Source organism: Pygocentrus nattereri, chromosome 1 (genome assembly GCF_015220715.1).
Source record: "Pygocentrus nattereri isolate fPygNat1 chromosome 1, fPygNat1.pri, whole genome shotgun sequence".
NCBI classification, from domain to species: Eukaryota; Metazoa; Chordata; class Actinopteri; order Characiformes; family Serrasalmidae; genus Pygocentrus; species Pygocentrus nattereri.
In genome coordinates this window covers 50,188,318-50,215,078 of record NC_051211.1, presented here as the reverse complement: position 1 = coordinate 50,215,078, position 26,761 = coordinate 50,188,318, and the positions used below count along the sequence as shown (strand labels likewise).

General features: G+C 40.3%; 1 protein-coding gene across 1 annotated transcript; it reads left to right on the top strand.

Moving 5' to 3' along the window:
• Positions 1–1,072: 1,072 nt before the first annotated feature.
• On the top strand, positions 1,073–24,509 carry sult4a1 (sulfotransferase family 4A, member 1). The gene is made up of 7 exons (XM_017698893.2): positions 1,073–1,414; positions 11,723–11,853; positions 13,248–13,328; positions 13,905–14,031; positions 14,165–14,259; positions 16,373–16,511; positions 22,056–24,509. The coding sequence occupies exons 1-7, from the start codon at positions 1,246–1,248 to the stop codon at positions 22,166–22,168; spliced, it is 855 nt and encodes a 284-aa protein (XP_017554382.1). The 5' UTR covers positions 1,073–1,245; the 3' UTR covers positions 22,169–24,509.
• Positions 24,510–26,761: the final 2,252 nt, after the last annotated feature.

Here is a 26,761-nt window from a genome sequence, read left to right as displayed (position 1 = left end):
TCCAAAATCTCTTGGTGCTGAAGCATTAAGAATTCCTTTCTGTAGAACTAAGGGGCCGAGCCCAACTCCTGAAAAAACAACCTTTGGGGTGAATTAGAGCGGAGACTGTGAGCCAGGCCTTCTCATCCAACATCAGTGTCTGACCTCACAAATGTGCTTCTGGAAGAACGGTCAAAAAATCCCATAAACACTCTCCTAACCCTTGTGGAAAGCCTTCCTAGAAGAGTTGAAGCTGTTATACCTGCAAACGGTGGGCTGACATCATATTAAACCCTATGGATTAAGACTGGGATGTCACTCAAGATCACATTCATGAAGGCAGACAAGTGAATACTTTTTAAATATAATGTATATACCTTATCCATCCATCCATCCATTTTCTAAGCCGCTTCTCCGTCAGGGTCGCGGGGGGTGCTGGAGCCTATCCCAGCAGTCTTCGGGCAGAAGGCAGGATACACCCTGGACAGGTCGCCAGTCCATCGCAGGGCAGAATATATATATATATATATATATATATATATATTTACATATCAATTTAAAAATAATGAAAATGAGTAATCTTTTTTTTGTTATATTGTTATATTTTGATAGCCTTTTGATTGGCTACTTAAGAATAGAATAGAATAGAATGCCTTTATTGTCACTATACACAGTACAATGAGATTAAAAGCAACTCCATCTCAGTGCAAACACACAATGTAAACAAATGACACAGAATAGAATGGGGAGGGGTTGTGCACAGTTCTATGCGTTTTGTATATTATGTGTATATATGTATATGAAATAAATATAGAAACAAAATAAAAAACTATGTATTTACAAGATATAAATATGGAGATATTTACAGCTGTATTGTATTAACACTTTACTTGTAGATTTTATTTCTTAATTTGAAACATTTGGCGCAGAATGAGCTCCGCAGAATTCCCCTTTAACGTTCGGCAGCACCACCACCTACAGTTCGGTGCCTCCGTGTTACTCAACAGGGCAGAGGCAGAGAGGAGGATCCGCCCGCTGCTGCTGCTTCTGCTGTTGATGATGCTGATGCTGCTGCTGCTGCTGCTGGTGGAAGCCCCACCGATTACATCATCACGGACCAACGCGATTGGCTGACGGTCCAGGCGCTCTGCAAACCAGCACGTCTGCGCCAAAGCATCGACACTACCTGACATCAAATGCCTCTTTTTCTGTCCTCCAAGTGAAAAAAAAAATCCCCGAAACTTTTTGTCCGCGCTCTCTCTGAAGATGGCAGAAAGCGAGGTGGACACACCGAGCACGCCGATAGAGTACGAGAGCAAATACTTCGAGCATCATGGAGTTCGCCTGCCTCCCTTCTGCAGAGGGAAGATGGACGAGATCGCCAACTTCTCCCTCAGAAGTAGCGACATATGGATCGTTACTTACCCCAAATCAGGTAAAAAAAACCTTCACTGGCTTGGAGGTCTTTCATCCCAGCTTCACATTGACGTCACTCTTCGCTGCGGGTGCGCGTAGGCTCGTGCATTTAAAACGTGCTTTTCTCCCATCCCTCGTGCCATAATATGACAAACGCATCACTTACAGATGGAATGCATCGTATCTGAGGGATAAATGGGCTGTAGTTTTGTCTTTATGGCTTATTTTCTGTAGTAAAGCCTTTTTTTCTGACGCAGCACATGCAGCACTGGAAAGATCCCTGCTTCTCTGACCACCGTGCATTTCGCCTGTGGATTAATGTGGTGAATCAGAATCCCTACAACCACATTTGGTGGAGGAAACTGTCGTGGAGCTCTGGATTGTCCTTGTTTGGACCCTTTTTTAGGTTTAGGCCTGCGTACAATGTCATTTGTGTCACTTAACTTTGACAAAGCGTGTACGATTAGCTTTTCTGGTTCAAAATGAAGTTTGTTTTATAAGATCTATCGTGCAGACGAGTACACGTGTCGATTACTGCGTAAAACAGCACAAGAACATGTAAAGCTCTTCGCTAGGCCTGCTGCAGAGAGGCTGTGTTGACAACTCACGAAATGAGGCGGGTTTTCTTTTTTCTTTCCCACCCGTTTTCCGACTAACTCCGCCCTCTGCGCTAGCTGGACTTAATAGCTCCCCATGTGTCAAACGCAGGGCCGGGGGCCAGATAGACGTAGCATCATCAGATCTGGCCTGTGAAATAATGTACAATTATTAATATAATAAAGCCTGTTTCACTACAACCCCCAAGATGCACTGCAGTATAATGTGCGTATTGAATGTAGCCTGTTTTAATGTACATTATGTTGTGTGCAGTAGCCTATATATTTATTTATGTGTTTGTTGTTTATTTATGCTTTTGAACATTTGAAGTAGTCATCAAGACATGTTTCAAGGTTCAGCTGCCTCTAGTCTGATGTTTGGTGTTTTGGCTTGTTTTGAATAAACAACGGCCAGGTCAGGTTATAGAAAAGTCTCCAAACCATACATCATAGCAGGACGCACTACTGTCTTGTAAACCATCCCTTTCACTCTTACTGCTCTCCTTCTGTCACACATCAGCCCTGACACCCGTCTCCACCCACTCCATCCTGCCTGCACCCTCTTCTTCACCTCTTTTCTACACTGTCCATTGCTCTGGATGGTTGACCCAAGATATTTGAAGTCATCCACCTTTACGACCTCGACTCCTTGCATCTTCACCTTTCCACCTGCCTCCCTCTCATTCACACACATGTATTCCGTCTTGTCTCTACTGACCTTCATTCCTCTCCTCTCCAGTGCAAACCTCCACCTCTCCAGATTCTCTTCCACCTGCTCTCTACTCTCATCACAGATTACAATGTCATCTGCAAACATCATGGTCCATGGAGCCTCCTGCCTGACCTCATCTGTCAACCTTTCCATCACCATTGCAAACAAGAAGGGGCTCAAAGCTGATCCCTGATGTAACCCCACCTTCACCTCAAAACCATTTGTCACTCCAACTGCACACCTCACCACTGTCTCACTATCCTCATACATGTCCTGCACCACCCTAACATACTTTTCAGCTACACCTGACTTCCTCATACAGTACCACAGTTCCTCTCTTGGCACCCTATCATACGCCTTCTCTAGATCCACAAAGACACAACGCAGCTCCTTCTGACCTTCTCTGTACTTCTCTACCAACACTCTCAACACAAAAATTGCATCTGTGGTACTCTTTTTGGGCATGAAACCAAACTGCTGCTCACTGATCTGGACCTCTCGCCTTAGCCTTGCTTCAACAACTCTTTCCCATACCTTCATGGTGTGGCTCATCAACTTTATACCTCTGTAGTTACTGCAGCTCTGCACATCACCCTTCTTATTAAAAATGGGGACCAGTACACTGCTTCTCCACTCATCAGGCATCCTCTCACTCTCCAGGATTTTGTTAAATAACCTGGTTAAAAAGTCCACTGCCTTTTCTCCTAAACATCTCCATACCTCCACAGGTACGTCATCTGGACCAACTGCCTTTCCATTCTTCATCCTTTTTAAAGCTGCCCTCACTTCCACTTTACTAATTCTCTGCATTTCCTGATCCACTATCTCTCCCCCCGTTGTCCTCCTCTCTCTCGTTTTCCTCATTCATTAGTTCTTCAAAGTACTCCTTCCATCTACTCAACACTCTCTGTTCACTCACTAGTACATTTCCCTCTCTATCCTTTATCAGCCTAACCTGCTGTACATCCTTTCCAGCTCTATCTCTCTGTTTAGCCAAGCGATACAAGTCCTTTACTCCTTCTTTACTGTCCAGCCTCTCATACAGCTCATCATAGGCCTGAGCCTTTGCCTTTGCCACCATTCTTTTGGCTATGCGACTAGCCTCGCAGTACTCCTGCCTACTTCCTTCATCTCTCTGGTTATCCCAATTTTTCTTAGCTGCCTTCTTCTTCTGAATACTTTCCTGGACTTCCTCATTCCACCAACAGCTTTCCTTGTATTCTTTCCTCTGACCAGACGAAACACCCAACACGTTCTTGCCAGTTTCTCTCACCACCTTAGCTGTAGTTTCCCAGTCCTCAGGTAGCTCCTCACTGCCCCCAAGGGCCTGTTGCAATTTTTCCCTGAACTGCCTGCAACCATCCTCCTCCTTCAGCTTCCACCATCTGATCTTTGGCTCTGTCTTCACTCTCTTCCTCTTCTTTGTTTCTAATCTCATTCTACAGACAACCACCCTATGCTGCCTTGCTACACTTTCCCCTGGTACAACTTTACAATCTCCAATCTCCTTTAGGTGGCATCTCCTGCTAAGGATATAATCCACCTGTGTGCACCTCCCTCCACTCTTGTATGTCACCCTGTGTTTTTCCCTCTTCTGAAAATACGTGTTCACCACAGCCATTTCCATTCTCTTTGCAAAATCTACAACCATCTGACCTTCCGCATTTCTGTCTTTCACACCATACATACCCAGCACCTCTTCATCCCCTCTGTTCCCTTCGCCAACATGTCCATTGAAGTCTGCACCAATCACTAATCTCTCCTTTCTAGGGACACCATCTACCACTTCATCCATCTTACTACAAAATTCCTCTTTCTCCTCTAACTGACAACCAACCTGTGGTGCATATGAACTGACCACATTCAAAATCACACCATCAAACTCCAACTTCAGGCTCATGATCCTGTCTGACCATTTCTTTACATCCAGAACACTTTTCCCAAGCTGTTCCTTTAGGATTATCCCTACTCCATTTCTCTTCCTCTCTACACCATGAGAGAACAGTTTGAATCCACCTCCAATGTTTCTGGTCTTGCTTCCTTTCCATCTGGTCTCCTGGACACACAGAATATCTACCTTCCTTCTCTCCATCATGTCTGCAAGCTCTCTGCCATTACCAGTCATTGTCCCTATGTTCAGAGTCCCTACTCTAACCTCCACACTCCTGCCTTTCCTTCTCTTTCGCTGTCTTCTAACCCACCTTCCTCCTCTTCTCTTTGATGGTCTTCGACCTACAGTAGTCCAATTTCCACTGGCACCCTGCTGGTCAACAGCACCGGAGGCAGTCGTTGTTAACCCAGGCCTCGACCGATCCGGTATGGCATTCATATTTGTGATCATGATAGTTTTGGCACAAGTTTTACGCCGGATGCCCTTCCTGACGCAACCCTCACCATTTATCCAGGCTTGGGACCGGCACCAAAAGTACACAAAGTACACCCCTAATGGCTGGTTTGGCCTAACACCACCACTTGTGTAAAAATCATAAAATCGTAAGTCGCTCTGGATAAGAGCGTCAGCCAAATGCCATAAATATCTTTTATCGCTATGCTGGTCATGTCACTCTGATTGACCAGCATCCAAAACCCAAGTTATGCTGGTTTTGCTGATGAGCAGCTATGCTGATCTGTGCTGGTTTTCCAGCAGGGAAAGCCCGACTCATTTGTGTGAGCACCGCAAACAGAGTGCTAAGTGCTGCAGTTAGCATCCTCTGTTGTTAGCATACTGGATATTTGCTAATCCCAGATAACAAAAAGATAGTGGACCACTTTTGGCCCACTGATGGTAAAGCTGGCAGTTCACTGTTGTTTTGCTCAGCATTTTCCGGGGTGCCCACCAGTGGATAAGCAGAATAATAGACAACTGCTATAGTTTGGAAAACGAAATGTTTTCCCATTGTTGCTTGATATAGGATTATAGCTGCTCAGCAGTTCAGGGTCTCCTTTGTTATATTTTTCATTTTAAAATATGCCAAATGTTTTCAGTGGATGACAGATCTGGACTGCTAACAGACCAGTTAAGCATTCAGACTTAATTACTATGGAATCATGCTGTTGTAATATGTGCGGAATGTGGTTTGACATTATTTTGCTGAAATTAGCAAGGCCTTCCCTGAAATAGACTTTGTTTAGATAGCAACACATGTTGCTTTAAAACCTGTATATATCACTCAGGATTATTAATGCCATGTGAGTGCTTCACAGATGTTCAGGTCATGCCATGTGCACGAATGCCCCCCAATAATATCTCAGATGCTGGCTTTTGAACTGTGCGCTGATAACAAGTCAGACAGTCTCTCTGCTCTTTAGCCCGGAGGATGTATGGTCCATGTTTTCCAAAAAGAATGTCACATTTTGATTTGTCAGACCGCAGGAAACTTTTTTCCATGTCGCCTCAGTCTGTTCTAAATGAGCTCAGGCCCAGAGAAGGCGGCATCCGGAGGAGTCGGAGACAGAGGCAGACAGAGAGGAGAGATAAAGAGGAGGGCAGGGAGGGCAGACAGAGACTGAGAGAAAACTTAACTTATTTCAGTGTGGATAAGGTCTCTGTAGACAGCAGGTTAGCAAATACTGGATGTGTCATGCTAGTGTCTTTGGTAAATCAGACTCTTAGTCTTAAAGCCCCTGTCAATCAGGGCTGCCAAGAAAACATAGCAAAGCGTTTATTTAATGGGGCAGTCGTGGGCTGGAGGTTAGAGAACCAGCCCTGTGACCGGAAGGTTGCCGGTTTGATCCCCTTGGCTGACAGTCCATGAAAGAAGTGTCCTTGAGCAAGACACCTAACCCCCAATTGCTCCCCGGGTGCTGTGGATGGGGCTGCCCACTGCTCCAGGCAAGTGTGCTCACTGCCCCCTAGGGTGTGTGTTCACTAGTGTGTATGTGGGTGTTTCACCGCATGGATGGGTTAAATGCGGAGGTCTAATTCCACAGTGTGCAAACACAGTTGGTAAAAATGGTTCTCTCAATGGAAATGGTTTCAAGAAATGTCAAGGGCACAAGGGACATTTCATTTTCTTGAAAAACATTTACAATACAATATTTACAACAAGCAATGTTTTCTTACCTCGTATCTCCGTTTTTGACATAATTTGAAAAAGCCTATTACCCTTTACATTGTTTGTAAATTCCATAATGAATGGACCAAAAGAAATGGGCCAAAATGACCTGAAAAGACGTCTGGTTCCATTGACTTCCATTAAAAGCAAAGTAGGTTTTTTCCTTCTCCTGTAAAGTTACCATTTTGGAAATACAAGGATTTCTTACAACAACAGAGAAAACATTGTGTGTATGTCAGGATGAGTATGTCCACTCCTGCTACTTATGATAGCCCTGTTCCTATCAGTGCAATGGTGACTTTCAGTTGAAGCCATGACTGTAAGACTAGGACTAGACTTAATCTTGTAAACCACCTCACAGTGTCTGAAAAGTAATGAAGATGGAACTTTTTTCAGTAAACGGATTCTAGGAACCTAATTTTGCTGAGTCACCTATTCTGTAAGTGTTTATTACTGAGTTACCAAGCAGTTTAAAATACACATCTGCAATATGAGCAGATAATAGACAGTTTCCAAAGCAGTCAGTACCATTTAGTGGCATAAGCATAGTCATATTGTCACAAACAGCTCCACAATGAAATGGGAAAGTGAACTGTCAGGTTGTAATTTCCAGATGTGTAGTTTCCCCACTGTTTGTAAGCTGGTTAGTCAGATGATACCAGTGATCAAGAATTACAGCTGAATAAAACCTTATGACTCTATTTTTTTCTGTTTTTATTTTTTTGTATACTTTTTTTTTACTCAAAATGCCATTGTGTGGGCTGGAGGTTAGGGAACCCTTGTGCCCTTGAGCAAGGCACCTAACCCCCATTTGCTCCCCAGATGCTATGGATAGGGCTGCCCACCGCTCCGGGCAAGTGTGCTCAGTCCCCCCTAGTGTGTGCGGTCCCCCCTAGGGTGTTTCACTGCATGTTAAATGCAGAGGTCTAATTTCACAGTGTGCAAACACAGAGACAAATGGTTGTAAACTCTATTTCACAATGAATGGACCAATAGAAATTACTTAGGATAAAATCTTGTTACATAAACATACATTATAGTTTTGAGGTACAAGGTTTTTAGGAATTGTGAAGCACATGCGTTTTATTTCACGGCCTGTCGGCGGAGAAGGGAAAGAGGATCGGATTCCCATACCACTGCTTACAATAGAACATTTGTATATGAGCCTCACTGAATCAGGATGGCTGTACACGAAAGGGAGTGTCTGAAAAAACGAACACTTAAAACTCTCTCACTTTTGTGAACAAGCATGTTTACAAGGGCACTGCAGCACAATCAGGTCTTCATTGCAATATCAGTGGACAGAGAACGTCTGCAAAGCGGCCGTGTTTCATTAGGGGTTTACAAAGTAGACTGGAACGTTTCTCAGTAAAGATTTAGTAACAGGTTTGTGCTTTCTTGGAAGATTGTCATTAAGTAGGGACATCCAGGAATTAAACTTTCTTGGAATGCCATTGCATGCAATCCCAGTCTCCCAGTCTTTGCAATGTGTATTTGAGAGCGGTTTCATGGCTCTGTTTGTGATGGTTCTGATGGGTGCTTGACTTTGCATCTGAGAATGTGAGGATGAGTTCACACATGATTTGGCCTAATACCTGCATTGTTGGCTCCTTCTGTCTTCCACGCCTAGAATATAAGCCAGTGAGAACACAAGATAAGGATGAAGAGGATATTTTTCTCCCCAAAGGGAGAAAGTTATATAAAGAGCTGTTAATAATTAATAATGTTTAATGTAAAGTTTGATCCTTTTATACTGCACAGGCTTTTGTAGTATTACTGCATATTGGATTATTGTTGCTTCAGCTATGTATACCACCTGGCCTGCTTATTGACTAGAAAAGGTAACGGTTAAAGGTCGCAGGTTTGACCGATGAACCTATGAGCCTGTATAGATTTCTCTTTATCTCTTTTTTGCTCCCACTTTCGTGCACATGCATAAACACACATGCACTTTCTGTTTTTACACAATGCCATGATGTGTCCTATACGTCTCACCTACGTTACATATGTGTTATATATGTTAAATCATATTATAATACACATCCATACTGAAGAAATCTGTAGAAAACAGAAAACTGGAACCAAACCTGTGTTCTACTAATCAGATTATATCAAATACTTTTTAAAAACAGTACTTTTTTTGTCTGTGATGGACTGACGGCCTGTTTCCTGCCTTTCACCCAATGACGCCTGGGATAGGCTCCAGTACCCCCTATAACCCAGGAGGATAAGCAGCTTAAAATATGAAAGATGTTTTTTTTGTCATGTTTTACTATATTAATATATAATATATCAATTAAGTAGTATATGATTTTTTGTAGCACATAGGTGTGGTGGGTAGCACTGTCTCCTCTCAGCAAGAAGGGCCTGGGTTTGATTCCCTGGCCAGGCGACCAGGGTCCTGTGTTTGTGTGTGTGTGTGTGTATTTTATAATACATAGATATTGTTTTGAAGGACAAAACACTCAAGACACTTAAACAACACTTAAGCTACGTTCACATTACAAGCTTCATTTCTCAAATCCGATCTCTCTGACATCATGGCTCACACTCGTTTAGGTCAGTGACTCAAATCTGTCATTAATGTGAATGAACTGGCGTCCCAAAATGACCGACATGCACACATCCTACTCAGTAATGTCACATGAATGAATCACGTGCATCACCAGCAACTAACAGTCAGAATGAGCTTTGTTGAGAATATCATTAACTCTGATCAGCTCTCAGCCTCATTATTGGTGCGAGACGAAGGTAAAAAAGGTGAGACGTTTTTCTTTTCCATCGTTTACAGGCTTCAACGTCTATGCGGCGCTGCTGCCAGAGTAACGCTGAATGATGATGCAGGCGCAGTGGATAAAAAGCACATGAATTCAGATCTGAGCATCACATTAAGGTCTCATAGCTAAAAATCAGATATGTGTCTGATCTAGGGCAGCATATGAAAGTGTCTCAGATAGGATTTGAAAAGATCAGATTTGCTTGTCCACACAGCCCAGAAAACATCAGATCTGAGTCAAATTAGGGCAAAAAATCGGATTTGTGTCACTTTACCCTGGTAATGTGAACATAGCCTTTGACACCTATGTAATGTGACAGAATCACTCACACACTCACAGATAAATAGAACAAAAGATCCTTTATTGTTTGAATCATTGTCAGGAAACAGGGACAGGTTAAATTCAGAAAAGGCAGCAAGTAAAGGCACACAAACATAACAACAGGCAAAAACAATCCAAAAGGGGTCAGGCAAAAACAGGTAAGACAAAATACAGAAGGTCATTCAAACCGGAAAGCACAACACAGGAAATAAACGCTCAGTAGCTCGAGAAAGAAGCAACACCTCACACTGAGCTATTCTAAAAACCCGGCTTTATACTGAAGCAATTGAAAGGTCAACAGGTGTCAGTATCCAGGAAACAGATCAGTATCCAGGAAAGAGCGATCTGTGATTGGAGCGCACTAGACGGTCAGGAGTCATGTAAGCTCCCAGAGGATTCCAGGGAAACCTCTGAGCCATAGGAATGTGTGACAAACAAAGTACATCATTTAAAATCATTTCTATGATTGCATATTAGCCAGGCTCCTAAGGCAGCAAAGAAGCCCCAAAGCAGGCAACAAATCATAACACTTCCACCACCATGCTTTACAGTTGGTATGTTTTTCTGATAAAATGCAGTCTTTGGCCTTTGCCAAGCATGGCTTCCGGTACTATAGCTAAACAACTCTATCTTTGACATTGTTCCAGAAGTCGTGATCCTTGCCTAGATATTTTTAGCAAGCTTTAGCCTTGGCCTGATGTTGTTTTTAGACAGCAAAGGTGATACCACACACTCCAATACCAAACAGCAAACCAGACCAGATATCTGAGCTTTATGTAAGACCCTCCTAGATATTATCTAACTGTGTTCTGATCATTTGCACCTGATTTCAATTTGACACATTTGAAGTAGTAATATATGTAAGGATGTACTGAGTTTTTCCACAGAAAAACTGAATTACTGAATTATATAAATGGTGGCAAATAATAAATGCTAGCTCTAAAATATCACTTGTTAAATTATATCAGCTTTATCTATCAAATCTATTGATATCTGCATCTCCAAATATGTTGAAAAACATCTAAACAGTCTAAACCTCTTCACATGACAGAATAATGAATGAGTTTGCACATCGCTATGCTGTGCAGGTTGCTATAATCACTGTAAATAATAAAATAATATTCAGAGGATTTCTGGTGTGACCGAATCTGAATGCACTGTTAGAGAATTTAGAAAGACTCTGTCATTACTTATGGGATATTAAGTGTGTTTGGTATAGCCATGTCCCTGTTATGATTTAGGACTAAAATGATTTAATCTGTTTCATTTTTAAACCATGCAAACTGATTTCCAAGTGAATGTCAATATATTTCAGCATGTCCTGAACCACATTTCTCCAGGCCTTAGCTTTTCCAAGGAATATGAAAGACTTCTCAGAATGTCTCTTTGTCAAATGTCAAAAAGTGCAAACTCTGCCACAAGCAATCTCAACATTAAGTTCAATAAGCCAGGCTAAGATGCACAGTAATATAATAATATATAACATAGGAATATCTAATATAAGTGAAATAATGTAAAAAAGAAGGTTATTATATATTATTATATATTATATATTATATAGGTTATAAATATTTTTAGCATTTTTAGCTCATGGTTTACATACAGCCTCCGTACATTTACACTATATTGCACTACTCAACCCCAGTCCTGGAGGCCCACTGCCCTGCACTTTTCAGTTTTCCAGCTCTTAGCGCACCTGACTGATCAGCCCATTTTTGAGTCAAAGTGGCTGAGTTAAGGCAGGAAAGCACAAACTTGTGCAGGGCAGTGGGTCTCTAGGGCCAGGGTTGAGAACACTGCCACAATGTATATGAACACACATACTTAACATATACTGTTGTTTTTTTCTCTTTTATATTCACAAAGGCACGAGTTTGTTGCAGGAGGTAGTGTATCTAGTCAGTCAGGGGGCGGACCCAGATGAGATTGGACTTATGAATATTGATGAGCAGCTTCCAGTGTTGGAGTACCCACAGCCTGGATTAGATATTATTCAGGTATGTTTATACACACACACACACACACACACACAATACACTCATAGATACACACACACACACACACATATAAGGGAGCCGGAAGAGGGGTATATTAGGATGATTCCATGGGTCCTGAAAAGATGCCGAACGGACAAGCCCACAAAGATCTTATTCTTGTTTGAAATACGTCACTGATTTCATAATAATTTAAGGCTAGTTTTAACTTCAGAGCCAACATGTCAAACGTGACACAACGGCAATGTCTCGTCATGGTCTGTAGGAAGAAAGAGCCTTTTGTTTTCAATTCGAAAAAAAAAATGGAAGAAAAAAAAAACAAACAGCAAAAGCAAAAAAGGCGCCGAGTTTTTCAGGGGTGGCCTTTAAAGACATACTGAAGATGTTAATAGAAGGAATGCTTATACCGCAACTCTCAGATGGAAATGATGCAACTGAGACGTCTAAACAAAACCCTCATGTCCCAAATCTACAGCGTTCTTGTTCTTGAGCTTCTCACTGATAAATCAATAACTAATAAGGCCATGTTCTATTGACTGCTGACATATAAAAGTTGAATGTTAAAGTGAAGGTGAATTAGAAGGTGGTCTTTAGAAGCACATTCTGTAGCTTCCTATTCTGTCTCGCGATGGGTAATGAATGGATTAAGAACTCCTCCGTTATTTCACAGCCGTATTTCATGATCTGTAGCAGGATAAGCAAGGATGTTTCTGAAGATTTTAGGCTTTGATTAATGCATGCGTCCTATAGTCAAAAACAGTTCGTTAAAGAGTTTGGCTTTGGCAGCCAAGATGCAGTGCTTTTGAAAAGCAACCGTTTCAGTTTTCGTGCCAGAACTATGAAAATAACAGTTGGAATTATGAAGCTAAAAAGAAGAGGTCTTTTTTTTAAAACTGTTGTCATGTCTTAATGTTGTGACTAATTTGTTTCTTATATCAGTTAAAACAAGATATTGAGAAAACCCTTTATATCTCTGCTGTCAGGACAAAGCATCCATATATCTCCACATTTGTCATTTTCCAGTTCCAGTTAGCCTTTACATTGTGTATACATTTAATGACAAACGGACTGAAAGAATAGGCCCAAAATTACTTTGGAAAATGTCTGGTTCCATTGACTTACATTGAAAGTAAAGCATGTTTTTTTCTTCTGTACAAAGAGGTCACAGCAGTGATATGCTACATATCGTATGAGTGTTAAAAGGATAAACTCTAACAATAAACACAGGGTTGAGAGGGTTTTGAATTATGTGTGACTAAACTGCCAAAGAGGCTTTCCTACAGCAGTAGCAACTAATTAACAGCAGGTCAACCGGGTCAGCTTTATGCTTAAGCAATCTGACTGGTCAACTATGTTGAACTAATGCTGCAGTTTTGCTTTTTTATTTGATGCTGCAGGAGCTGACATCACCTCGCCTGATCAAAAGTCACCTGCCCTATCGCTTCCTCCCCACGGCCATGCACAATGGGGAGGGCAAGGTGAGCTCTGGCTTTTGTAGGTTAGCCCTGAAAAGTAGAGTTTTTGTTGTTGTTTGGCAATAGTAATTAATAGGACACTCAATTTACATTACATGCACATTTTACATTGACATTCTGCATCAGCAGGTTTCAATCTGCACTTGTATCTTTTTTCCATTTATTTCAGTGTCAGAAAATGACAGAAACATGGCAAAAATGTAAAGAATATTTTTTCAAAATGGGACTGTAGGCAAGACTGTTACATACATATCATTGCACAATGTGTTCAAAGTTGATTTGAAGTTAAATCAAATCCTAATTCTACACAATATAGTATTGATTAAAAATATGTTTAAATAAAAGGTGAGAAGAGATGTTCCAAGCTCTCTGCATCAGAGAAGATAAACACTCTGCTCTACAGCTTAAATCAGCTGTATTATTATTCTTTTTTTGGAATATTATTTTAATATTATTACTATTATTTCAGCTTTTTTCATTAAAATAAGAAATCAATAATCAGATAGGAGGATTAATGCACACATAGCCCCTGACTGAAGATATATTTTGCCTTAGTGTGTAAGCGCGTATGTGTTTCAGGTGATCTACATGGCCAGGAACCCTAAAGACCTGGTGGTTTCCTACTACCAGTTTCACCGTTCCTTAAGAACCATGAGCTACCGTGGAACCTTCCAGGAGTTCTGCCGACGCTTCATGAACGACAAGTGTGAGTGAGCCATACTTTCATAAATATGCACTGGAAAAAAACCTGACTGGGTAATTTAGCTTGAAACCAATGTGCAAGCACAGCAAGGAACGTCACATCTCACTGAGCTCTTTCTCTGCTTCTGCACCTGCAGTGGGATACGGCTCCTGGTTTGAGCACGTGCAGGAGTTCTGGGAGCATCGCATGGACTCAAATGTCCTCTTCCTGAAATACGAGGATATGTACAAGGTACAAACAAGCCTCAAAGGCTGCCCGAAAGTTGGGACAGTAAGTGAAATGCCAAAAAAACAGAAAGTAGTGGTTGTAAAAGCACTTTGACCCATTTCTATACCAGTGTTAATAAGCCCTCGTCCTCTTGGCCTTGTCATTTTTCATCATTTCATGGGATTCCCTAGTGCTACTTCAAGGGCTGTTCTATTATTTTATAAGCTCAAATGAGGGGTGTTAGACCGGAGAGGCGAGGGATCAACCAACTTCATCACTGCAGCCTTTTCAAACCTGAAAATAGTGGAGGATTAACAACTTTGAAAGCCATAAGATATGATTTGCTGGGCTTCAAGTTACAAACTACTCCACTTGTTATTAATGAGTACTGATACAACTGCATCACCTTACTCTCCTAGCTGGCTCGCTAGCATGCTAAAAGCTACATGGCTAACAAGAGCACAGAGAAAGGCACTACAGCTCAGCTCTACTCCAAGTTTATAGCCAGACAATCAATTACTCACTCACATTGTGTATGTTATGCTCAAACGTCTTTAAAAAGGTTTTGCATGGCAAAGTTTCCATGGTTAGCCAGTTAGCTCACTGAGGCTAATCTGTTTGATTCACTCCTCACTGTCATCTTCTTGGCTTTTAATGCCAGTGACCACTTGTGTAACACAGGTTTTCATACTTCAGCTTATCAACTTTGTTATTTTTGTGAATATTTTGCTGTTGTCAGAAGAAAACTTTGTATCTCCATTTTTGATGTTTTTCAGTTTTTGACATAATTTGAAAATACCTGTTGCTCTTTACACTGTTTGTAAATTTCATGATGAATGAACTAAAAGAAGCAACCAAATATAACGTAGAAAGAACTCTGGTTCCATTGACTTCCATTAAAAGTAAAGCTTGTTTTTTCCTTCTCCTGTAAAGTTAGCATTTTGGAGATACAGGGTTTTCTTCCGATAACAGTGATATGCTCATTGTGAAACTGATGCCTGCATATTCCACCAAAATAAGTCCAAAAATCTGTCAAGTATTGTGTTTAGTTCTGCTGCACTTCTTATGCAAATTTGACCTGGAAAGACAGAAAAGTATGCAGACTGTCTCAACTGGATGTTCGGAATGTCCTAAAGCACAGTGGTTCTGAGAAAGGTATTTTTTGAGAATAGCATTATAGCTTATGAGGAAAAGTGATAGGTTCAGCAAACATTTTGTCTATTTATATTTATCTATAGGAGAAAAATGGTGAGATGGTACAGAGTCCAGTGCTGAGATCTACACACATGAACAGAAGTGATACTGCAGTGTCATGAGCTCCAGGAGAGCGTGTGGTTCTTACATATGAACAGACAGCTGAGAGGGAACAGGCTGTACCCGAACAGACTGTACAGTGTTTGTATGGAGCGGGCCAAAGGACAAACAGTTATAGAAGTATGGAAAGGTCAAGGAAAGGCTAGGAATGGATATTGTGCAGAAGTTCTAGGCACCTAATCACATTATTTAAAGCTATTTATCTTGCCAATAAATTTGTATTTCACTGCTGTCGGAATAAAACCTTGTATCTTGTTTTTTGTTGTTTTTCAGTTTTTGACATCATTTGAAAGTGCTTCTTGGCCTTTACAGTGTGTGTAAAGTTCATGATGAATGGACCAAATGTCCAAAATATACTTGGAAAGACGTCTGGTTCCATTGATTTACAATAAAAGTAAAGTATGTTTTTTCCTTTTGCTGTAAAATTTGCATTTTGAGATACAAGGTTTTGTTCCGACAGCAGCAATTTGTTTGTGAAATCACCTTATCGTCATTGCATCGTATCTACAAGTTTTCTGTGTTGTTTGAGCTCAGCAGTTGTCTTTTACATTGTGCAAAATTTTATGATGATTGGATTCATAGAACTGCTCCAAAACTGCTTTGAATAAAATTTCTTTACATTGAAAGTAAAGAATGTTTTTACCCTTTCCTGTGAAGCTACTATTGGAGATACTTGTTTTTCTATGGACAGCGATGATATATCTTTATAATAAATGCAAATAAACATGATTATAGTGAAAATACAGTAAAACAACAGGTTACTAAACATAACATTATAATAATATTTTTATTAATATTTCTCTCTCTCTCTCTCTCTCTGAAGGACCTGGGCACGCTGGTGGAGCAACTGGCACGGTTTCTGGGTGTCTCGTGTGATAAGGCCCAGCTGGAGAGTATGGTGGAGAGCTGCAATCAGCTGATTGAGCAGTGCTGCAACTCAGAGGCTTTGTCCATCTGCAGGGGTGAGAGAGAGAGAGAGAGAGAGAGAGAGAGAGAGTGAGACAGAGAGAGGAAGGGAATGAGACAGAGAGAGAAAAGGAGAGAGAGAGAGAGAGAGAGAGAGAGAGAGAGAGAGAGAGAGAGAGTTAAAGAAATAAGTGAATCAAACAAGGACCTGACTATTGGCAGACAGGAAGACCTGGGATTGATTGGTTACTGTCCATCTGCAGAGGTCAGAGAGAGATAAAGAGACAGAAACAAAGTTAAAGAAAGAATGGGAGAGAAAGTGAAGGAGAGAAGAGAGAGAGAGAGAGAGGTGATTGGTGACTGACTAAAATGTAGTTTTGATTGCTGTATTTGTCCATCTGCAGGCGTGAAAGAGGGACAGAGAAAAAAAGGCAGAATGAGAGCAATTGAAATAAAGGAAAAAGGTTATGTGAAAGAAAGAAAGAAAGAAAGAAAGAAGAAAAGAAAGGAGAGATTGTTGGCAGATTGAAAAACGGGAGTTTGATTGGCTGCTGTCCATCTCCAAGCGTTAGAGAGAGAAAAAGAGATAAAAAAAATAAAGCAGAGTAACTTATAGAAAGAAAGAAAGAAACAAACAAACATAGAAAGTGAGAAAGAAAGAAAGAAAGAAAGAAAGAAATAAAGAAAGAAAGAAAGAGAAAGAAGGACTTAATGAGTGAATGAAAACAGAAAGAATGAATGAACTGAAACAGAAAGATCAGCTGATGGTGGTCAGACTGAGAGGCGTGTGGGTTTGTTCCGCTGGGCCTTTCTGTGACGCTGCTGATGTGACCCAGACCTTTTGGCTCTGTTTATTCAAGTTCCCATCATTTACACTGTGGCATATATTTGCAGCAAAGGGACAGAGATGCATGCCTGCAGTGCATACCAGCAAGTAGCCCCACTCATTTCACAATAGGTGGACAACGTCTGCCTCTTAACCTTGATCCACCCTGCTGTTCACATACGAATACAGTCCAGGATTTCAGGACAAAGGTTTAAATGGAAAGTGTTGCTCCTAGTTAAGTGTGCATGTATAACCACCTTTTCAAAAAAAGTTGGGATGCTGTGCAAAGTGTAAATAAAAACAAAATTCAATGATGTGCAAATAATTTAAACTCTATATTTCATTGAAAACATTGTAAAGACAACATGTGAAATGTTGAAACTGAAAAAATATATTGTTTTTTGAAAAATATAGGTCCATTTTGAATTCGATGCCAACAACGCATTCCAAAAACGTTGGGACGGGGACATGTTTACCACTGTGCTTCATCACACTCTGTAAGCATTTAGGAACTGAGGAGATTCTGCTGTAGTTTTGAAAGTGAAATGTTTACCTGTTCTTGCTTAACATAAGATTTCAGCTGCTCATCAGTTCGGGGTCTCCTTTGTCAAGTTTTACATTTGATAATGTATCAAATGGTGGCGGGTCAAATTTTGATTTGTTGGACCACAGGACTTTTCCACTTCCCCTCAGTCCATTTTATATGAGCTCGAGCCCAGAGAAGGGGGCAGCATTTCTGGATCCTAGATGTTTTTTTTTGCGTTTTAACTTCTCTTTTTATACCCAGTCATGTTACTGACCTGTTGCCAATTAACCACCAGGTGTTTTTTTTCTTTTAGCATTACACAACTGTGCCAGTCTTTTGCTGCCCCATCCCATTATTTTTGGAACATGTTGCTGGCATCAAATTCAAAATGGGCATAAAAAAAACAACAAAATTTCAACATTTGATTTGTTGTCTTTGTACTATTTACAAGTAACTATACAGTTTAAATGATTTGCACATCATCGCATTTTGTTTTCATTTACATTTTGCACAGCGTCCCAACTTTTTTGGGAATGAGGTTGTAGATCAGCTCTTTGGATGCAGATATAGCCAGTGTAAAATGATATGGCAACCAGCTGCACAGCTTTTCTGAGTTTACTCAAATTGAAGGCACCTCAAATGTATTAGTTCAGTTAAAAGTTCTCCTGACTCACCAGTACTTTTCTGCAAAAAATACTTGTTAAGTACTGAATTTGTCCCTCCCCCAAACTGGGGCACTGCTAATTCCCACTCTGTTGCAAGATGCACCCAGGCTGGGACGGTGAGGAACGAGTGAGTCTTCCTTTCAGGCTCTCGACCACAGAGGGCTGTGGTGTTGCAAGGATTCAAACTCATGATCCCCTGATGATCAAATACTCAAAAGCTGTTTAAGCTTCATATCTTCTTTTAAAAAGAAAAGAAACCATATCAAAATGTTTAATAACACAATAAAACCATCACTCTGAATGCAGGCCACACTGTTCTGAGCAAACGTACGTTTTTGATCTTTCTTGGAATATGTGACGCTTTGCTGCTTCCAAGTAGTCCATCAGGAGGTCATTAGTTCAAGTCCTGATGCAAACAGTTTTCTGTGGCCAACAGTCTGAAACGAGGGGGTTATCAGCCCTCGTCACCCCCCAGCTCAGGTTTTCTATGTGCTGAAGGTTGGTAATAGTAATGTTAGCATCCTGCTGCCCAAAACCCGTTTCCTGTAGAAAAAAGGTAACACAGGTGAGGTTTCTTTGCTTTTTAAGTGAAATACACCCCCCTGCTTTCTAAAATTAAAGGAAAGTTCTGTATAAGTCATTTGAAACTATTTTAACTTTTCATTTTTAGCTGTTGAGCTCCATTTACCCTTATACATTGAGGCTTCAAGTAGATGCATCTCCAGAAAACCCTACCAGAAGATTTGCCAGATTGCTGTACTGGATCTGTATATCCTGCAACTGTCCAGAGTTCAGAACATTTCAGTACTTGATACTTTATAAAAACTGATAAAAGTGGCTAGCAAAGCTGCCAAAGCTCTTAAATAATAAACTCATACATACATACATATTAAACTTAAGTAAGCTTCTTATTCACCAGCTTCTCATTTGCATTTTCAGTTCCACCTTAAAAGGTGCTGCAGTTTCACCGAGGTGCCTTAAACATAGAATGAATTTCGAAAGTTGGTGAACACAAATCCAACATCAGCTTACCTCAATTAATGATCCTTAATCAACAAATACTTCAAACTCCTGCTTGGAGATGTTTAAGTGTTACTGAGCGGTTAATATGCCGGAGAGTGAAGCTATAATCGGAGCTGTTGAACACGCCTCACTGGCTGAGCTAACTCTGCGTCTTAAACCACACACCTCTGTACTTCGCCTACTACACTAATGAGTGCACTTCTAATGTTGTATGTGTTATTTATACACACTATCTAATGTGCTAGTATGCGGATTGGAACGTGAAAATAATGCAGCGGGGAATCTCAGCTGTTTAGATTTCTTTGGGCATCACTACAACCACAAATCAAATGAAATCAAATCAGCACACTCAAATGCACTGGCCACTGTGCTTTCAAAATTTGAAAAGGTCATTACTGAAGAACACCAAAGTTTTGAAAAATCTTTGTATTGTTTATCTGAGCTAAAAAGACGGAAAAAAAATTGGAAAAACTTTTAGTAACACTTTATTTGGATTGTCCACTATAAATACTTTGTATATACTTCATTTACTTTCAAGTTACAATCAATTAAACATCTATTTAATTGACCATCATTTTCTTTGACGCTAAACCTGCTCTATCCTAACCCTGTTACCTCATCCCAAGAACCGCTAAACCTAACCCTCACTTTGGTCCTAGCCCTAACCCTGGTCCAAATCCTAACCCTAACTCCGACTCTGTTTAGAGTCAACCGAGTTTTAACAGACAGTTTGTTAACAATTTGAACATCTGTAGATGATCTATAGGGGACTACAGTGGACCATCCAAATAAAGTGAGGCTAATTTTTTTAATAAACCAAGAAGTTTGAATTAAATTCTGGGAACTTCAAGTTGGATTAACTCAATAAAGCTAAGCAGCGGGTGCCTCATGGTTTTAACAGTGTATGCATTTGATGACTCATCAAATGGTAGTTATATAAGGCCATGAGCTGAGTAATTGTTATCCCTGCACTGTTAGAAATGAAGGTTCTGTGCAGGTACATTTTTCATTGGTCAAGGTACAATGACATACAATGAGGTACAAACAATGTAAATGTTTGTACCTCAAAGGTACTACAGTGGTTTTAAGGTCCAATTGTGAACCTTAAATACGTTTTTCCTGGTGAAAAGTACATATTTTTATCTTTTCATAGCCGAATGTTTTAGGTTAGGCTGGAGTCGAGACAGGGTGTGTGGAGTCAGTACAACTTAGAACATGTCATTTCAGTGCTTTATGATAGTTATGTTCTCTGACTAAAGGTACTGAGATGCGTCCTTGAGTGTCCCACCCCAGTGATAAGAGAGGCACTGCCCTAGTGACAGTTTTCTACCCTTTTTTCTGAGAGTGTATGCTGGAATATGTCCTGTATGTACTTGCATGTAATCTGGACTATGTTTTGGCATAGAGTTCGTTTTGGCTTCACTGCCATCACCTGGTGAAAAAGTGTAATGCTTGTTGGAATCGGCTCACCATTTAATTTCACGTTTTGAAAACATTATATTCATTAAAGCCTCAGTCAGGAACCATAGAGAAAAGCAAACTATGTTTTTTGTTCACTTGCAGAAAAGAAAACAGCAGTACAACATAATACAATGTGCATTACTTCAGTTTTCTGTGGCTGGGCCAGACTGGGGTTTTAATACTGTGTGTTTGATATGAGTTATTTTAAATTTCAACATTGTTTTTATATGTTATTGTTAATGTTTTTCTTTTATTGCTCCCTTGTTATCATTGTTTTCTGCATTGCTTGTTTTTATCATTTAATCTGTTTGTTTTCTGCTGTTTTTCATGATCCTTATGTCTCATTGATTTTTTCCTTTAGTGCATGGATTCTTTGCTTGACTTGGTGAGAAGTGGTGAGCATGCTGTAGGGTCTTAGATAAACAGTGAGCATGGAGAAAGAGAGAAAGGGAGAGGGGGAGTAGGAGAGAAAAGGTGAGTGTCAATGAGGTAGAAACATCTAGCAATAGTGGTTTCATGTGTTCTAAAAGTCAAACTGACTGTGGGCCCATAGATGAAGGGCCTCAGTTTTATTCTAATAAATCTGGCTGGTTCTCATTTACTCAGATGAAAAAGCACTTTAACCCTTTGGAAGTGTAGGTCATTTTGTTATATAATTTCAGCGTAATCACGTAATTCTATCATTAGTTGTGCACTTAGATACATCATGAATTACATACATTCTGTATCAACAGGTTCAATGTGTGCATCTGACTCGTTGTTTATTTCAATGTCAAACCACAATAGAAACCCAGCAAAAAAATGTAAGCGATGTTTGTTTTTTCAGGAAAATAAACCTACAATAAGTGTGCGTCCAATTCAAATCACCATAAGATATCTCTTTTTCTACTGACAAACGCGAATGTGATAACATTTCCTCCCTTTCAGTAGTTTTGCAATGCTTTTTTCAATAAGTTACAAGTTAGCAGTCATAAAAATCATATTACCATCCACAGCTGCAACTTCTAATGGATAATAAGACTTATGTGATGTGTTGGCTCAGCTGATCTCAGTGTGAAGACTCCCCTTTTGTTAATTCTCCATCCGTATGTTGCTTCAGGTCGTGTGGGCCTGTGGAAGGACATCTTCACTGTGTCCATGAACGACAAGTTTGATGCTGTGTACCGACAGAAGATGGGCAAGTCTGACCTGACCTTTGACTTTGGTCTGTGAAAAAGCCCCACAGCCACTGGACTCTGCCAATCAACCGATCAACCAATCAAACCACCTGCTCTGCTTGACACAATCTGCACCTGCTAGAATGGCCCATCCGCTAAAGTTCATTTTACCTGTCCTCGTTTCTCTCATTCCATCTCTGGCTTGACTTTGCTTAACATGTGTTGTAAGAAGGTGCTCCTAGGTAGAGGTCTTGAATCAGCATGGCACGGGTAATGTGAGAACGATATACCTGATTCAAGGTTAGTGTGTAGGGGCATGTCCTGCCCGGAGCTTCATCTTGTGTGTTTGCAGTGTGTTTGTGTATCAGCAGTGCTTCAGCCTGGTGACAAGTGTGAGTAAAATGCTTGGTGCATTGCACATTGTATAGAGCTTTTCCTACAGTATACAGTCCTAAAAAGGTGTATTTATCAAAATATGGGAAAGAATAATTTATATTCCGTACACCAAAACCTCATTACAAAACTCGGAGAGGAATTCCAAGATGTTTTCTGTTTGGTTGATGTTTGAGATTCTTCAGATTTGTGTAATGATTGGCTAGTTGCTGTACTGTACACACCAGTGGTGAACTGTGACCTTCAGTTTGGGCCAAACAATAATGCTAATTTCTGCTACTACGTCTATGGGATTCTAGTACTATGTTAGCGCTAAGCCAACAGCAATGAACATGTGAATGCAAATGTGTGAAGCTTGTAAAATACTTAACATGATTATGTTTGAAGCTTATAAAAGACATTAACTTACATTTAATCTTCTGAGAGTTTTACCTCCAAAAGGCCGAGACCAACAATTTTTCTCCTGCCCATTGTAAATCAAAATTGGCTGGTGATTAATTGATTCCTCAATCAGGTCCTATTTATATTATTGGCTAATCTGACCACCTTTAGGCCTTTAATTCAGCTCCTGAAGTCCTAACCAATGGGAGAGCTCACTTGACCATATCTGTCTAGATACCAAAGAGAAAAATAACCGATTGGATCATTTTCCATTGTATGTTTAACCTTTTCATCTGCACCGAAAGCCAAACCATGAAATATGAGAGTTACTACAGTGACTACAGACTTAAAATACAACACACCTGATGATTCTATTAAACAGAAAAGAACTACAAATTACAAACATCCATTTCACAGTAATCGTTAGGCCTTCTCTGAAGGCCTAAGAGGCCCTGAGGGTTCCCCACTGGTATACGCAGCTGTCCAATCACAGGTAGTGAGCCTCAATGATGAAAGATGATTGGTTTAGATATTAATATATTTGTATGTGACTATCATCACCCTGGTTTCTATGGTATACTCTTAGTTCTCAGAGAAATGACTGATGTTCTGGTGCATATTGTTTTAGTCCTCTGCAGTGAACAGTATTACAGATTAAGTTGTGCACTCGTGCATGGATACTTGTCAGTGTACTGTATGTGTGAGTGTGTGTGCGTGTGTATGGGTTTCCCTCTATCAACGAGCAATATCTCATCATTAATGAGCAGCCTGGCATTTGTGTACGCTCTGTGTTGATATGGTCGGCATAATGCCTTCTGCTCTGAGCTCAGCACCGCTACTCCAGTCCTTTCATTCATCTAAAAGATTAAGGGGCAGAGTGAGTGGGCTCCTCCTGGTAACACTTTACATAAAGATACACTACAGTATGTCATACGCAGTAAACTATGATGCTCCATATTGTTCTGAAAGGTGTCTTGCTTTGATCTGGTGTTACTGTCACATGCTTATCATTTCAAGTTGATTCATGCTTAGACTAGGTGGTGATAAAAAGCCAGCTCCAGGTAAAGTGTTGCCAGACTTACTCAGATGACAATACCAGCACTCATATGAACCATTTCAGAGCCCATGCACCCCCATACATGACATTACCTACATACCTACATAACTTCCGCTTCCAAACTTCACGGTTCCTGTCAAAGAAATTAGGCCATTATATGTTTTCAATGCCTTGTCCTATGACCCGCAGAGTTACTACAGTTCTCATATCCGGAAAAACTCGAAATATTTTTCCTTCACTAGACGGCTAGACGTCACACCCTTATCTTACAACAGTTATTTTGCACAATCCACATGCCCCCCAGTTACTGGGCCCAGTCTCTGGCACTTCTGAATGTCTTTAACTGTGTGGATGTACAGCACCATTCAGATCCACTGTTACACAGGCATCTACTGACGCCACTACTTCAGTACTTCTCTCTCTTTCTGGCTCACACATTACCTACAATATCTACACACCTTGTGCCGCTGGGTTGCCTTTCAAACTCTGGGTGGGGGGCGCAATCGCGTTGTTCTTTTCATGCTTGCTTGTTTGTTTATTAATAAAGTCATGTCTTCAGGCCTTGCGGATGTGGAAGTTTTTGTGTATGCATTTCAGTGCAGTTCTATCTGCAATACAGTGTTATAACGGAAAGTTAAAAGGATAAATTAGGAAATTAAAAACTTAATGACCGCATATCATGGAAAAACTATTTTTCCTTACTTTGTTGTAGCTTGATGTAGCATCAGAACAATGTTACAATTTCAAAACTACCACTCACTCACAGTCCATTGAGTCCATATTTCAATATATAAAAACTAAGCTGCAAAAACTGAGGTTATAAGGAGTGTTTCAGTCAGGACTGCTTTCTGAACAAGTTACAGTACAATGCAGCCAATCAGAACAGAACTCATTTAGATATATATCAGTCTTAAAGGCACAGTAACAAAAAACAGTGTTTGATTTTAAGGGATAAAGAGGTTATAAGGAATAAGAAATAGTATCTCATGATAAGGAGAAAGTTTCTCATGATTATGACTTCTATATGACTTCTATGGGAGCCCGTTTCCACCAATAGAAAAACTATATATAGCCATTTAGTAAGTCATAATAACGTGAGAGTTTCCCATAATTACATAGCTTAGTATTTCATAATAATGAGGTTTTTTATAATTAGGACTGAACATGTCATAATGACTATCTCATAATTGATAAAAAAATTTTTTATCAATTATGAGACCATTTTTATCAGACTATAAGTCAAAATTATGACATAATATCTCATTATTATTAGGAAGTCAATTATGTTAACTCATTATGAGACAGCAAGTGATATAAGATGCTGTGTCATAATTATGAGATGCTAAGTTAGAATTATGGGAAACCGTCTCGTTATTATGACTTACTAAATAGCTATATAGTTTTTCTAATGGGGAAACTGGCTTCCATAGATGCACTGACTGATTTTATATACCAAATGATGTGTTATTACAGAGCTTTATAAAGAACTAAGACAGCATGAGTCAAGCTTTTTAAGGTTCCCATGGCAACAGTATTCCCAGTACTTCCCTGCGCTTTTCTCTCGCGCTAACAACAGCCAGACGATGAGAGTAAAAATGTTTCAAGTTTCAAGTTTATTTGTCCTTTGCATGACATATCAGGACATTTATGCATTGAAATGCTTGTGGTTAGGCTCAGATAATCACTCCACAGAAAGTAATTAAGTAAAATATAAAAAACAAATTGAAATATATTAAATATAGAGAAGATATACAGAAAATATACACAAAATATGGAGGCAATATACATTTTAAAGTGACTTAAGTGACTCAGTGTTACTGTTCTTTAAAGTGGCTTAGTGTTAAGGTGTTACTGTCCATAGCAGAGATGATATAATATAATAATAACACTGACAGAGTGACTGAGTGAAATGGTAACTGGGGACGGACCCACAGCTTCACAGCTTGTTCAGAAGCCTGACAGCCTGTGGGTAGAAACTGTTCATTAACCAGGTTGTTCTGGCCTGGATGCTGCGAAATCTCCTGCCTGATGGCAGGATGGTGAACAGGCAGTGTGCTGGGTGACGCTGTCTGACTGGCTCTTTTTGATCTTCATGAGGCACCGGGACTGGTAGACGTCCTGTAAGGCTGGTAGTTTGTTCTGCCATGCTCACCACTCCTTTAACGGCCTTGCGGTCACAGGCAGTGCAGCTACTGTACCAGACAGTGATGCAGCCCGTGAGGATGCTCTCTACGGTGCATCTGTAGTATTCATCGCGTTCACAAATCACATTGATGGGTAGGGGAGAGTGACCAGCCCTCTGCAGCTTCCTGTAGTCCACGATCACCTCCTTGGTTTTGCTGATGCTGAGACAGAGGTTGCTGCCACTCTGACAGAGCGCTGACCTCGTCTCTGTAGGCTGTTTGATCTCCATCAACGATGAGGCCTAGGATGGTAGTGTCATCAGCAAGCTCGAAGGCTTTAGGCTTACAGTCATTTGACGTGGGTTCCCAATACATTTGCGTTGGGCTAACGTTATATTTTAAGCTTGAGGGTAAAACAAACTTTGGTTTGAACGCATATAGAGATTCACAGGGTAAATACTACACGAACTACAGCTGATGTGGCTCTGGGTAAACTAACGGGTTATGTAGACATATAGCGTTAGCTCAGTTAACTTACCCTTAATACGGAGCTTTATGAGTACACTTACATTATATGTACGGGAATAAAACTTTACCTTAAACAGATGGGTGGGTGGATGGATGGATAGACAGATTCTGGGGGCTTTTACCTTCTGCAAAATGAACCATGAACATAACATCATGTTTTATGAAT

What these genes read in the sequence shown, in the direction of transcription:
- sult4a1 (XM_017698893.2), top strand. Translation starts at nt 1,246, where the DNA reads ATGGCAGAAAGCGAGGTGGACACACCGAGCACGCCGATAGAGTACGAG. An exon ending in TGCACAATGGGGAGGGCAAG is followed by an intron (nt 13,329 to 13,904) that starts GTGAGCTCTGGC and finishes TATGTGTTTCAG; the next exon opens with GTGATCTACATGGCCAGGAA. An exon ending in GGCTTTGTCCATCTGCAGGG is followed by an intron (nt 16,512 to 22,055) that starts GTGAGAGAGAGA and finishes ATGTTGCTTCAG; the next exon opens with GTCGTGTGGGCCTGTGGAAG.